General features: G+C 40.1%; 1 protein-coding gene across 4 annotated transcripts in view; it reads left to right on the top strand.

The window, feature by feature from the left end:
* The window catches only part of gnb1a (guanine nucleotide binding protein (G protein), beta polypeptide 1a), a 50,777-nt gene that overhangs the window by 19,149 nt on the left and 17,261 nt on the right, over positions 1 to 14,367 (top strand). Inside the window, exons 1-4 of one of the 4 annotated variants that reach the window (XM_034295794.1) lie at positions 9,611 to 9,631; positions 11,268 to 11,374; positions 13,227 to 13,265; positions 14,104 to 14,210. In XM_034295794.1, the coding sequence (XP_034151685.1) occupies positions 11,318 to 11,374; positions 13,227 to 13,265; positions 14,104 to 14,210 (203 nt within the window). In that variant the 5' untranslated portion in view covers positions 9,611 to 9,631; positions 11,268 to 11,317. Of the gene's footprint in view, positions 1 to 9,610; positions 9,632 to 10,212; positions 10,389 to 10,424; positions 10,595 to 11,267; positions 11,375 to 13,226; positions 13,266 to 14,103; positions 14,211 to 14,367 lie in introns of those variants that run through there. The other 3 variants (XM_010875375.3, XM_034295793.1, XM_010875374.3) reach the window with 3 other exon arrangements.

Here is a 14,367-nt window from a genome sequence, read left to right as displayed (position 1 = left end):
TATTTACAACTTTTTTGGATTACTGTTTTTTTCAAAAAGCATGTTTGTGTAAAACATTTTAAAAGCTAAGTTCTCTAATGTACCTATAGTATTGGAGAATAAATTGGCTGAAAAACATTTTGTGCTTGATAACCAGAAGGTTCTATGTCTTGATTGTTGACCAGTAAGCCACATATTTTTATATTTCTTATATAACTTTGTTGAATGATCACCACGTTTCATAGCTTACCACCTGATGTGGCTTTATTATGACCCCCACCAACTGTACAAAAACATAATGTCTATGTTCCAGGGACCCGACTTTTAGCTGTAGATTGGACTGCTGCGGCTTCATTTAAAGAAGCACCAGTTGGTTCTCGTTAAACATGTTTTATTGAGCACACCTTTCCAGCCGCATTAACCTCAGCTCGTAACACAGTTGGCCAGACCAAAACCACACTCCACTCCCTTAGCCATTTTCTACTTTTACGGGTGTAGGGTCAGGTGCGCACTCCGGATAGTTGGGCGGTTGCAGATAAGTTATTAGAGATTGCAGGTGGGTAGTTGACCTGGGTTTGTCTTAATATTTGTTCTCCATCTCTGGTCCATAGCTGCTCCTCCTTACCCCTTGCATAATTCTGCATTTCATCTTCCATGTTAACTGATGCTTCCCTACTCCCTTTGCTTACTTACCCTGTGAAGAGATTTGCTCCTTTTTAAAAGTGAAGTGGATGGATTTTCCTTACATGGTGTTCCACAGTGAGACATTATTTGCTACTTCTGCATGTCCGTACTTCAGCTACTGGTCATGTCTGCACGCTGCCTGTACACCAAGAAATGAGGCATGGAGCCTCTGAATGGGTGTTTCCTCTGAGGGTCTAATGCTCTCCCTACATTTCTCCCTCTTACCCACTCCGTCTGTTTTCCCCCCAGAACCTCTCTTTTCCCCATCCTTTTGGGTAATACACCTAACAGTTGACTACTGCACTACCAGTGTGCACAAAATTCAGTGTTTGCCCCATTTACAATGCTTGACCATGACAGGCAACCCTGAGAAACTAAACCTACTTTTTGCCTGAGCAACAGGAGTTGCTTTAGATGGTGAGCTCATCAGAGGCTACTGCAGCACAGGCAGATGGACACTGTTCGTCAGTCAGATTATTCCCCATTTAGCCTAATCCATACTCACTCAAATCATTCAGATCATTCTACACTTACTCAGTGTGACCTGAAATGATCATTACAGTAAATAGGCTAGCATTAACTTTCAGTTTTCCACATTTTGTTGCATTATGTAGAGTTAGGAAATAATTGTACTGATTCATTAAGCATATTTTACAAATATGGATGGATTCCAACATAAATATTGTGCAGAAATATTTGGACCGCTATTCACATTGTTATGGCTCTGTACTCAGCGCTTTGGATTTGAAATGAAATAATGACAGAGCTTTAATATGAGTGTTCTCATCCATATTGGGTGAACAGTTTGAAAATTCTTTTGTTGATTTCCCCCCCAATTAAAGCTAGCAAAAGTATTTGGAAAATTGGCTTCACAGCAGTCATATTAGGCAGGTGTGTCTTTGCATCATTAATGCACAATCGTTGCTGTCAATGTCTTGTCTGGATTTTGGGAATTACGTTTGGAGTCAGTTGCTGATGTCTGACAACACAAATACCAAAGTTTCAATTCAAGTCAGGCTGGCAATCATTTAATATAAATCAGAATGAATTAATCCGAGACATAGCCAAAACATTAAGTGTGCCATGATCAACATTGTTTTATGGCAAATGACCTGGTAAACCAAGAAAGCCTGAATAGTGGATGAAAAAATGCTCACCATAATCAAGAAAAAAAAAAAAGAGTTGTACTAAAGGTCAGGGCTGTAATACCTATGTTTCTTTACAGTGCATCAATGTAAATACCTCAAAATTAATGTTGACAGTCTGGGCATTAACTTTATAATCATTGTCTCAATTCAAATCCATTGTGTACAGAGCCAAAACAACAACTTCTCACTGACTAAATGCTTTTGGAGTGCACAGCTATAACAACGGTCAGGTTGTTTTGTTGCATTGTGCAACATAAGTAAAAACACTCCCAACCTTTGTTTCAATACTTGCATTCTTTATATTAACCAAATGAAGTGAAATTAAACATCATAATATATGGTGTCCAAATGGTATCATAGGTATACCCCGTCATTGAGATCTAGGCCTACTGAGTGCAGCTGGTTAGTGCGTGTGTGGCGAGTATCAGAACGGGGGGCTGAGTGCTGCGAGGAAGTCATGCATGTGAAGAGAACCGAAACACATGGAGGTCACAATGGGGACCGGGACAAGGGGGTAAGGACAGGGAAAGTCAGGAATGGCTCCCAGCTATTTCTTAAAAGCCCTTGCCACAACCACTCACCTAAGCTCAGCCCACACTGCTGCTCTCAAGCCCACACCATGCAAAATGGAGTCCAGTAGTAGCATTAAGGCAAAGAGGAAGCAAGATGGAGAAAGATAAGGAGAGGATGGGAGTCCTTAATTTCAGTGTGTGGTTGTGGTAGAGCACACATTCAATCAGACAAATAGACCCTGCCATGCCTGCATGAGAGGACTTTGCCGCTATTCACAATGCTCCAGAACACAACTCTTATAACCATGGCCATTTTTCTTTATCTGTGGAACTGGACTTAGGAATCGCGACCACCTGACTACAACTAACATATTAGAGGACAGTTTGAACTCCAAATTACTGAACTGAAATGAGTAGACACCAGCCTATTTTCCCCCATTGAAACTGGAGCATGTTGGACTTGCATCCCATATCCTGGGGTTGAAATGCATAATGTGAAATGCTTTTCGATGACAGGTTCCACTGATCTGGTTGTTGCCTCTATAAATCTAGCATAGTCAGGCTTGTTGCAGTTTTTTAATGTTGGGTTGGGTTAGTCAATTCGTTGTGAAGAGTTTTAAACATTAACATTGTGTTATTGAGTTTGGGTAATCCAAAAAGCATACTTAACAAAAAAGTTACTTGTATCTCTTATTGAATATAATAAGTCATTAGAGGATTTAAAAGACAAGGAATCTTAACAGTTGAACAACATTATTGCAGGATCTATCAATATTGGATGTGGCATATTACTTTATGGTTAGGTTTGTCTGGAACCCTTTACTTTCTGTCAATATTGGATGTGGCATATTACTTTATGGTTAGGTTTGTCTGGAACCCTTTACTTTCTGTCAATATTGGATGTGGCATATTACTTTATGGTTAGGTTTGTCTGGAACCCTTTACTTTCTATTTGAAATATATTATGTATTTGGGCTGTATCTTTAAATATATAAATGAATATCTTTACATTAAATATCACATTACAATTGATGTACCTTCAGGAAGTTCATAGGGAAAGTAATTTTTCATATTTTTTAAATGATTTTTTGGACTTGTTTGTTTTGTCCAATTTGACTTAACTAGTAAGTGGTGGCAGACCAAAAGTGGTTGCAGCAAGTGCTGTTGTCTCCATTACCATAGTAACTTCCTTTCAGATGCAGCTGAACATTTTAGATCTGATCTTTTGGTTTGGAGTAGACTGAGGTTAGGTCACAATATTTTTGGTAAATTGAGTTACATTATACCCCATTACTTTTTTCTTTTTTTCATATCTTTACACCGTATATTAGTTCATTTTCTGTTTTCTGTTGTAAAGAATTTGGGTTTGGATGCCAAAATGAGTGGTTGGGAGATTTTGAATATACCTGGGACATTAACCGGTGAACCAACAAAGTATTTGTTTTTAAAGCTGAAAACTCTCTTAGAGCCATACACATGTACATTTTTTTTTATGTACAATTTCTGTATCAAAGAAAATCAAAAGTTCTTGTGTCATGAAATGAAATGGCGTTATCAGTGAAAAATTTGTCTTCAGTCTCACTAGAAATTGCTAAATTCTTATGACCTTTCCAAGTGTTAAGATACTAGTAGGCAAATTTCAGGCTAATAAGCTAATAAAATGGCCAGTGGCAAAAGCCATACAGTTCATAGATGCTGTTTGTGGTGGAAGTTAAATAAATTGTGAACTTCATAAGAAATCAGTCAGGTTAACACCATGGTTAATGGTGTCCAGCTAAATATTCAAACTTGGCATGATGTTAATGCATGACAAAATGATCTAATGTTGAGACGCAATTTTATGTCACGTTTTTGTGTCCCCAATCGGCCCCAAAACTGGCATACTAGCTTACAATGCACCAAATAGTATGTACTTCATCATCCGATTTGGACAATATATTGTATTAGTACACAGCTAAAGACCAGGACGACAAACTGCCAATTCCTCCCTTGTCTACCACAAGGGAGGGCGTTGGTGCAGAACCGCTTTCTGACTGGTGAGTCATTTCAAAATGCTGTAATTGTTTTTTTTACTGAAAAAATCCAAACTAGTGCAGCTTTAATAAGTCAAAATTACTATTACCATCAAAATCCCACATTATCAACAACCGACAATGGCTGGTCATGAAGTGCAGTGAACTCCACAAAAGCCTCTGCTCTTTGATTCTTTATGCCCGCAGGTTGTCAGGGCAATTATTTTGCTTCTCCAGTGTTTGCTGCAAAGATAGCTGTTGTTCTGCGCTGCTAGCATTAGCATGCTCCTTGAACTCTGCTCTGTGTTGTGTATAGTAAGTGTACGATGTTTGATCAAATTGCTTGTGTTAAATTAGTGTTTTCCCTTTCTCCTCTTGACAATTTAGCAGAGCAAGGTTGCACTCTGCTTTACTTGTGTCATTGCTGACATTTCCGTCTTCCCGCTATACCAATCTGAAATTTTATACTTATGCGGCCAGAGGCTACAACAAACAAGTTTCCGTGACGTGGTTTCAGTGTGTGGTATCGGCAAATTTCAATGAGTACAAGTACATGAGCCCAGTATCGGCCCAATACTGGTATCGGTGTCGGCGCATTCCTATTTTGCGACAATTCTTTACTCGACAAACACATTTCAGTCGCTTATTTGTCGCATCAACTCTGATCCATTTGTGTAAAATATTTTGACTAATATTATAATTCACATTTTGTAATTTTCAGCAATATTTTCTTCCAAAAAAGTCAAAGTAAGGTTTTGAGTGAGGAACAGAAGGGTTAAAATTAAGAGACCAATGCAAATTGAACGCTCCTGTTCCTCACTCAAAACAATCCTTTTCAACTTTTTTGGAAAGAAAAGGCTAATAAGCTAATGAGCCCAAGCAAATTAAGAACAATAAGAACATTGAAATTGGCTTCTTTTTTTTTGATAGATTAGATATGTTCAATATATAAACTTAAGCTCTAACCACTTCTCAGTGTGCTCCACCTTTATAATATTCTTTACCTTATGTAAAGTATTATTTAAATAGTAATTTTGTTTCGTTTATAATTTTCTCACCTAGTTTATTGTCTTTTATAAATGTACACAATACCCGCTATATATACACCGCAGACTTATTTTGAAGGCAAAATATGAACATCGGAAATGTCTTATTGTTGCTTTTGAATCTCTAATGTTGCCTTCATGATGCTACTCTATTGTAGCCGATGGTTGCTTTTGAGTTGTGACAGCTGGTTAACTAGCTTGCTTCTTAACTTTGGTTGTCACAGACCATGGCTACCTTCTTTATATCAGTGTGACTGCCACTAACTGACAGTTCAACACAAACATGCTCATCCACAGACACAGCCAGTTATGTGTCTCTGACCTCACTCGCTAGCTTGATACTCGCCGGGTGCATGACGTTGTTGCTCTGTTCTGATACTCGTTTAAAAGTAAACAGCGTGCAAAGGTAAACTGCGCTCAGCTTGGAGATTGTTTTTTTTCCGCAAACATTTTGTTTTTCTGTGGCAGTGCATCACAATTTCGCAGCGGTGGGGTGCATCTGTTATTTGCATTAAGAGGGAAGAACTGTGCTGTGGAACATGACATAATGTTCAAAGGCTGTGTGTGGTAACGTATAGCTGAACGATCATAACTTCTCTTTGTGAACTTCCTTACCTAATAGAAAAATAGACACAGCCCTCCACAAAGCAAAATATGTTTTGTCTGTTTTATGACAAAACATTCTTCCTTAAGAAGCTCTCAGCAGTAGCAAGGTGACTGGGTGCGTGTGCCTGCCCTGCTGGGCTCTTAATCCTCTGAAGGTTAACACACAATGTTCCCCTTCACCAAGGGGTTAATTAACAGCTATCCTCCCAATCGTCCTCTGCTTGTTCACTCTCATTAGGCTAATCTGGCTCGGTTCTGCCCTACCTCCCTCCCGTATACTCCTGTCTCCCAGCCTACACATCTAGCCTGCCTCAGCCCTCATGCCAAAATAGGGGGGCTTCCCTCCTTTTCCAGGGCAGATGCATTTTAGATATATATATCTAAAATGTTTTTTTTGTATCAAACGTGGGCTTAGGTGGTGGGCGTGGTCAGGGGTTGCCAGGGGAGTGGTGATAGGTGACGTTGGCCTATCAAACTGCAGAATTTTTGAATATTAAAGGCCCTGGCAGACACTCTTAACATAGACTCATACAATCCATTGCGACTTATGGATGAGTTGATTTCAAGCATAGCTCAAATCATAATCGAAATAGGCTGATCCAAACAGCTGTCAAGTCATTCAGGCTAAGACTTAAGAGTGAGTTAGGAAGCAGTTGACAACCCACAGAACCTCTGGGCAAAGGTGTGCAGCTCTATGCGCATGTTCTACCTCTCACAAAGTAGGCTGCTGTGTTTCAAAGCTGTTGTTTTCTATGCTAGATTACTGCTGATTAATATGAAATTATGCAAAGCTGGGGTACGTGTAATTCAAATGCGCCATCTGAGTGTTTAGCTTTTGTCTACATGTTATTGCCACAGTCAACTTTTACCTACTTGTAGCTACCCTGTAGTGGACCAGGCAACTGGTTGCAGTGTTGATAACCAAAATGCTGTGGGGAACCATCAGGGCCATCTACGCCCTCAAAGGGCCTAAGGATAGATACAAATCTGTATTTTTTTTCATATATTATATTTTGTAATTTTGTTTTCATTGATTTAATCACAGTTTCTTCAGTTTGTGTTGGAAAAAGAAGTGTTAATATCCAAGAGGAAAATAAATCACGATTTTTCTTTGGTAGTTTCTTTGAAGAAATAAGCTAGATAGGCCCTCAGGCTTTGAATATAAGGCACCAGCCAACGTCATTGACTTCAATTAGATCAGCATTTTGGAATGACAGTTGAATCAATCACATTGTCTTGTAATAGATTGTTTGATGCTGGGAGGAGACCTCTGGGACCTCGGGGTAGGCCCAGGACCAGGTGGAGAGACTATATTTCGACACTGGCCTGGGAACGCCTCGGGATCCTCTAGTCAGAGTTGGCAAATGTGGCTTGGGAAAGGGAAGTTTGGGGTCCCCTGCTGGAGCTGCTGCCCCCGCGACCCGATACGGATAAGCGTATGAAGATGAGATGAGAATTGTTTGATGCCTCAAGGCCCTCTAGAGGTCATAAGTATTCATCACTAATTCAGAGCTAGCGACCTTATCTTGTTTTCTCACACTTGAGCCTAGCTAGGTGGCTAGCTTTTTGCAGTGATTGTATGTAGCAATGGCCCACCTGTCAGCACAGACTTTGATCTCAATAGCAAAATAATTTAAAAACAAAAGAAAAGCTGTATGAAATGGACAACAGCAGGATCATAAAGGACAGGAGACTGGACTTCATTTTTAAATGATGATCATTATGGGAGTGGACTTTTTAGTTTTGATCTACAGCTTGCTTTTTGTTGCTATCTCGTGCATATAATTTGTTTTGGCAAATGGCATCCAAGTTCTCTGTATGTATGATGTCAGATCATTTTCTATAGTTACAGTTTGCCACTGCCGAAATGCTTTAATTATTTTTCTACCCCTCTCTAGTTACTGGAGAATAATTGTTTGGAATGAGCCGGCTGTTTTAATTGCATCATAAGGGATGCGTTACCGAAAGCAATGGCCATCACTACAAGCTGGTACCACTAGATGGTTCTGCGTAAGCCTGTGAGAGCCCATTGGGTAACTTCGTTCTTCATAGATGATGTACGTTCAAGCACATGCTTTCTGCTGGGTAGATTACCGTATTCTGTCAAATTCTGTAAAGCAGTGTTTTATTGCAATTTGTTACTTAAGCGTTCCAAAACACATTCCTGTCTGCCTAAGACTTTCTATGGCAGGAAAAACCCTGTTAGTAGTACACGCATTTTTTTCCTAGCAGGACGCCATACCTCAACCACACTTGAGCATTAGCTGTGTTTAAGCTTAAGCGTTGTTTTTACTGCAGTGCTCCGCATACATCCGCATTTAGAAGTTGATGTCAATAATGCGAAATCTCCATACATGCCTTGTATGTGAACCAGAGCACTCTAATTGGCAGTCAATACTATTTGCTATGGATGAACCTTCATATTTAGGAGGCTGTTTGTCTTTCCCCCTCTTCTCATCCTTTCCAATAGCTCGCTGACCAAAGGGGTGATATTGAGTCCCTGGTTTCTTTAATAAATAATTAATTTGACTACTTTGTCTCGGAACCTATAATGTAATTTGAGAGGTGGCCTAGCAATGACTATCTTATCCACTTCTCTGATCTACTGCCGTAATGCTATGTATATGTAATCAGTTGTGCCTGGATGGTTTAAAAATGAAGACATTCCTCAAGAGTTTTTAGGGTTCCCTATGTCAAATCACCGTTGAACATGGAGTCATGGCTTGATACAGTTTTAAAATGCTGATTTGCTTCAAAGGAAGAAATGCCTGTAAAGCCCTGTGCCGAGTCTAATTTCACTTCCCTCTCCCTTTGTCACCGCGTTGTGCTTGAGATGGAGCCGATAGGACTGACTGGAAAATGTAAGTCTGCTTCCCTCCTTTACCACCACCTCTCTAAAAATAGCTTGCTGAGAGAGAATGCAGCAGCCTAGAGACACTGTGTGTGGGGCTGCCAGTGGTTTTAACACACTCCCACCACCACAACAGAAGAAGCCCCTCTGAATCACACCTCTGCAACCGTAAGAGCTCCCCCAATGACAAATATTACCGTCACAATGTGACAATTTTCTTCCCATCCACTCATTTATTCCACCATAGCTGGATTCCATAACGTCTGTTTGACCAATTTGGTTTGTAAAGTAGAGATGGAATAGGTACATGTATCGATATTGCAACCGGACTGACTAATGTACGTCTCCACAAGCATCCAAATTTGCCCAATGAATAAATTTTTCATATCCCTAAGCATCATATAGTCTAGAATAATCGCAGGAGACCCTGCCTATCACTTCCAATTTGTCTGTTGAAATTTTAATTGGCAGGTTTTTATGTAGAGGATGGTGGTTCTTGTCTGTACAGCTTCCATTCTTTCAAAAGGCTACATGCAGGGAATGCTAACTTGACTCCAAAGCGCTCATCAGGGAGAAGAAAATAAGAATAAGCGATATTACAATTACAATTTTTTTTCAACAAGATTAGAGGGTTAAGTTGCATTGATTAGAAGCAGACCCAGTTACCCCTCCCCAGCCAATCAGGTGGCCGGGAGCTGCTGAGATGGGATCAGGTGTTCATAGGATAAGGTATTTGCTTTCAGAATATCTGGAAGCTCTAAGGACACATGACATGTACAGAAAAGACTGAAAGGTAAAGGAGATAAGGAAAATCCTTGCAGGATGATATTTTTTGTAAAACTTTAAAAATGTGATAGTCCTCATACCTGGATAATTCAGAAATGTGGATATTCGTAGGACAATTGTTTAATTGAGTTATCAATGACAAAGGTAGATTTAATGGTTTCCCCCCAAAGTTTGTGCAAATGTTTGAAGTAATGCTCTGCTCTTTGTTGACTGCACATTGGTGAAAGCACATTGGCTAAATTCCTTAATTCCCGTTTATTGCACTTCAACAAAACCATTTTTGTTAACTAGTTGTTGGGAATCAGTTTATCTTTGTTGGTTTACTGAGAAGGTAATTGTTGCTTCATCCCAGACAGTTAATATGCAGAAGTTCCAAATGGTACTGTTGCATTTATCGCAACACTTGGTACTCTATGCTTTTGTTTGTTTGTATTTAGTCTCTAGAGAGTGAAAGTGTCAGGGATAAGACTGTTGACCCAGAGGATTGGGGTCAGCGGGATAGCCACTGCTTTTAGGATCATCAGCAGGTTTTGTCTTAACCGGATTTGGCTGGAGGAGCTGAATCAACTGTGTCCCAGGATTACAGGGATGTCATTGGGAGGAGAGTTCTGAGTCCATTGACCCGGCCCTGTGTGTCTGACTGCTGCACTAGTGCCTGCCCTTCTCACCTGAGCACTTCTGGGCTAGAAGTAGCTCCCAGACCCCACCTGGCTCCTCTCTTGTTTTGTGCTCCAGTCCTCTCTGTTTGTCAAGGCAAAGAAGGGGTATGTTCTCTTCAGTTTTGCAGACTGAATGGATTTCAGTTTTGCCTCTTTTATCCAGGAGTGGCTACCGGCTGCCAAGTGACTGCTGTTTGCCTCTGGTTGGCAGGTGTATAAAGAGAAGTTGGGATGTAGGGATAGAGAAAGAAAGTCTGCATACTGTTTTATTGGGATCTTTTCACAAACTAACTGTACAATACTGTTGCTAGGTAACTATTTTTGGCTGACAAGGATATGTCTTGGTTTCTTTAGAAAGTGTACAGATTCTGACTCCCTCTGAGTTTGTGTGCTGTATTGTGCTTCGGAACGGATTCTGTATAATTCTGAGAAGGAATTTGCTCTACTTTGTGTTATACTGAAGATGGTTGAGCCCAATGCGAAATGGGTGAATAATTACTTGTGAGCAGTTACATTTTGGGATTTTATATGTATGTCATGCAAAACCACTTAATTTTCACCTATGTTTCACAACACAGCTTTTTTATTTTGAATATCTAGTTGCTAATATTTTGAAATCACATTTGACCATGACATGGTTTCAGTGTCTGGAACATTCAACCCTAGTGCCCTGAGCTTGTTCTTGCTGGGAATTGCAACACAACCATATTGAGCCTGTCTCAAGGATTTGGGCGATCACTTTGAGGCTATGGCTTTGGTTGAGACCCTTTAACGGCTGCTTATTGATCTACCTGTGTGTACCAGATCTGGGCTCAGAGTGTTTGCTTTAGGCTGCCTGGAGGCCAGTTAGTCCTAAAAGTATGAACCTAGCCTATCAGATTTCAAATTCTGAAGAACTCTGTTCTATGAGTACTGCTACATGCTAATTGGAAAGACAATACATGATCAGGGTGTTGAGATTTTCTTTTCTCTTTTCCCCGTCAGATCTGCACGAGTCCCGGCGGCGGAGCGAAGCACACCATTAGCAGAGGAAAATGAGCGAACTGGACCAGCTGCGCCAGGAGGCCGAGCAGCTTAAGAACCAGATCAGAGTAAGTTCTACTTCTCTTTCTTTTAATGAACAGTGCTGACCTATGGGTATTGAACAATAACACATTTCTTGTGTTTTGGCTCTGTACTCCAAATTCAGATTTGAAATAATGATACAATGACAATGGGGTTAAAGTACAGACTGAGAGCTTTAATTTGAGGGCATTTTCATACATATCTGATTTAACTTTAGAATTCAGGTTTTTTCCCCTCTATTTAAGGGGACCACAAGTATTTGGAAATGTCTTCACCGCTGTCTCATGTTAGGCACGTGTTTGTTTGCATCATTAGTGCATGCAGTAGAAATCTTTCAATTCTAGGTTTTTGCATTTGAAGTTGGTTTTTGGTGCCTGACAGTAAGGGTCAAATCATGAACTCTTTTCTGGAGTTAGGCATGGATGTTGTCAGCCACTATCATTCGCTTCACCAGAAGTATTGTATTGTATTCGATTCGCCAAACGAACTGCAGAGGCTGGACTGCAAGGTGACAAAATATTAGCCGCAAAAACAGGATAATCTTAAAAATATCAAAAATAGTCTGCAGAGGTGTGTGTTTTTGACGGCTGAGACAAATTCAGAGTAATGGCAAGAGAAAAGTGTACTGGCGGTTGTAGGATGAATTCTGAAGTCTACAGAAGTATCTTGTCTGCTCAAATCCTACCAACGGTATACAATCTTTGGACAGCACCTCCTTGCAGGACATTGATGACAAACATACTGCAACACAATCAAGGAGATTTTCAGGGCCTAATAGTAGAATGTTCTTGACTAACCAGCCTTTATATAATAAACAGTACAGGGCTAGTAGAGCATTACCAGGGAAGATACCCAGTGTCTGGTGATGTCTATGGGTTGCCGACTTTAGGCATTAAAACCAAATGATTTACAATAATGTACTAAATATGATGATTTTTTAGATTATAAATGTTTCCTTCCCCTGACATGGGGGTGACTTTTGAAAGGTTCTGGGCATGCCCTGCCTTTCAACTTAGGAAGAGGTGGAAAACCAAAATCTACACTGTAGTAGCGTTTTGTCGTCTTTGTCTCAAATAACTCAAGCAGAGTCTTTATGACAGACAAAAAAACTGGTTATAGTCCACGGTTATAGACCAGTAGTGAAAAAAAAACACAGTCCATCTGATTGTTCTAGTCCAAAGAAAATACTTTGAATGGGACTCAATTTGTAGGCACAGAGGTCCTCCCCCAAATCTCTTTCTGCTGGGCTTGGCCTCTGACAGTTGCTTCTGGTAGCCTCTTTTCGTGTCTCACTCAGTTGGCAGTTCCCCTACAAAGTACCGCTGAACACATGCTATATGTTTTCCCAGACTGTCAACAAACACATTACCAAGTGATCCTACTGAAATTCAATTACATAGAAGTCTCTGGACTCTGACTTTTTCAGTCTAATACTTGAGTGATCCATCTGCAGATGCCCAGTCCCAGTAGGTCTTATTTTTGTTTGCAGGGTGTTTGTGTTTCCCATGGTGGTACTTTTTTACTTGCTCTGCTCTCTCCATAAACATAACCTGTAGACGTTTCGGTCAAATACCAATTTTTATCATATGTGTGGATAAACGTCTATGTCTGTTTAAAAAGAAATTATATATATATATATATATATATATATATATAAATAAAAAGTTGGACCTGGATTTCAAAAGGCTGCACAGATTGTTCTTAGCTTATGTTTTTTCGAAAATTGTGTAAAAGAAATGTAGAATTCTGTATTAATGTGACCCCTCTTGTCTGTTTGCTTATGGATTACCTCAACTGCGTATTCTGACTGTTTACAGTTGGATTTATACATTTTATATGTAAGTTAAAATGGAATTAACTTTTTTTTTTTGCCTTTAGGATGCCAGGAAAGCGTGTGCGGATGCTACCCTATCTCAAGTAAGGCACCTGACATCCCTACACCATTCTCAGTTTATGCTAAAACAGATCAATAGATGGCATTTTAGAAAGGACTTTGTATAGGGTAAGAGGTATAGAGAAATGAAGGCATTCCTCATTGTTCAGGATACTGGTGAATGGCCATTTTACAGCTTCACTGGGGTTAATGAGTCCATGACTGAAATGCTGTACTTTCAGCAGAAATGGTTCTAGGGAATGGAGGCTCCTCTTACTAGGCTCTTCCTGGGGTTGCATGTTTTGTCACAATATATTATTTGTTTTTGGACTGCGGCCCAACTGAGCATTCTGCTCAAATGCCTTCCCAATAGCTAACATTAGCCATGCTACTTATTTTTAAGGAACCAGAATAGTCCCAAGTCATATCTGTGAAGGGAACTTGAAGAAGAATTTAGTCATCAGTTGGGAATCAATGTGACTGCAGCATCTGTAGACACTAACAGTCACCACGACACAACCAATGTATGAGTGACATAGGTGTCATTCTAATCATTTCCCATAAACCCTGGAAGTAGCAGCACCAACTCTTTGAAGTGTGAAATTAAGATAATTTACTTTTGTCATTTTATCCAGAAACACAGGAGCATCTTGGTTTAAGTGCCTTCCTCAAATTGTGATGTGGGATATGAACCATAAACCTTTTGGTTACCAGCCCAAAGCTCAAACACAATTCTGTAAATGCAACATAATGGGGCTGGTATAGGAACTGGCACTGGTTTCACTGAAGAGAACCTAGTAAAGGACATGCCCATTTCCAATGCTTACACACAGCGGACTGTGGCATCATGGTCATTGATTGTATTTTTTGTTTATTCGTCAGATCACAGCAAACATCGACCCTGTTGGCCGAATTCAGATGCGCACTAGACGGACCCTGCGGGGGCATTTGGCTAAAATCTATGCCATGCACTGGGGCACTGACTCAAGGTAATTTTGTTTCAGCCAATTCTGTAAATTGTTGAATCAGTCACACTGATAGACGGATTCATGAGTGAAATTTGTTTGTGCTGGGTTTTGGATTCCGGGTTACATTTAGTTTTTAGCCGGAGGTTTTGGGTTAGGGTTCATTTTTAAGGTGAGTTGC

This window comes from Esox lucius, chromosome 12 (genome assembly GCF_011004845.1).
Source record: "Esox lucius isolate fEsoLuc1 chromosome 12, fEsoLuc1.pri, whole genome shotgun sequence".
In the NCBI taxonomy this organism is placed as follows: domain Eukaryota; kingdom Metazoa; phylum Chordata; class Actinopteri; order Esociformes; family Esocidae; genus Esox; species Esox lucius.
This window is presented reverse-complemented; position numbering and strand designations above follow the sequence as displayed.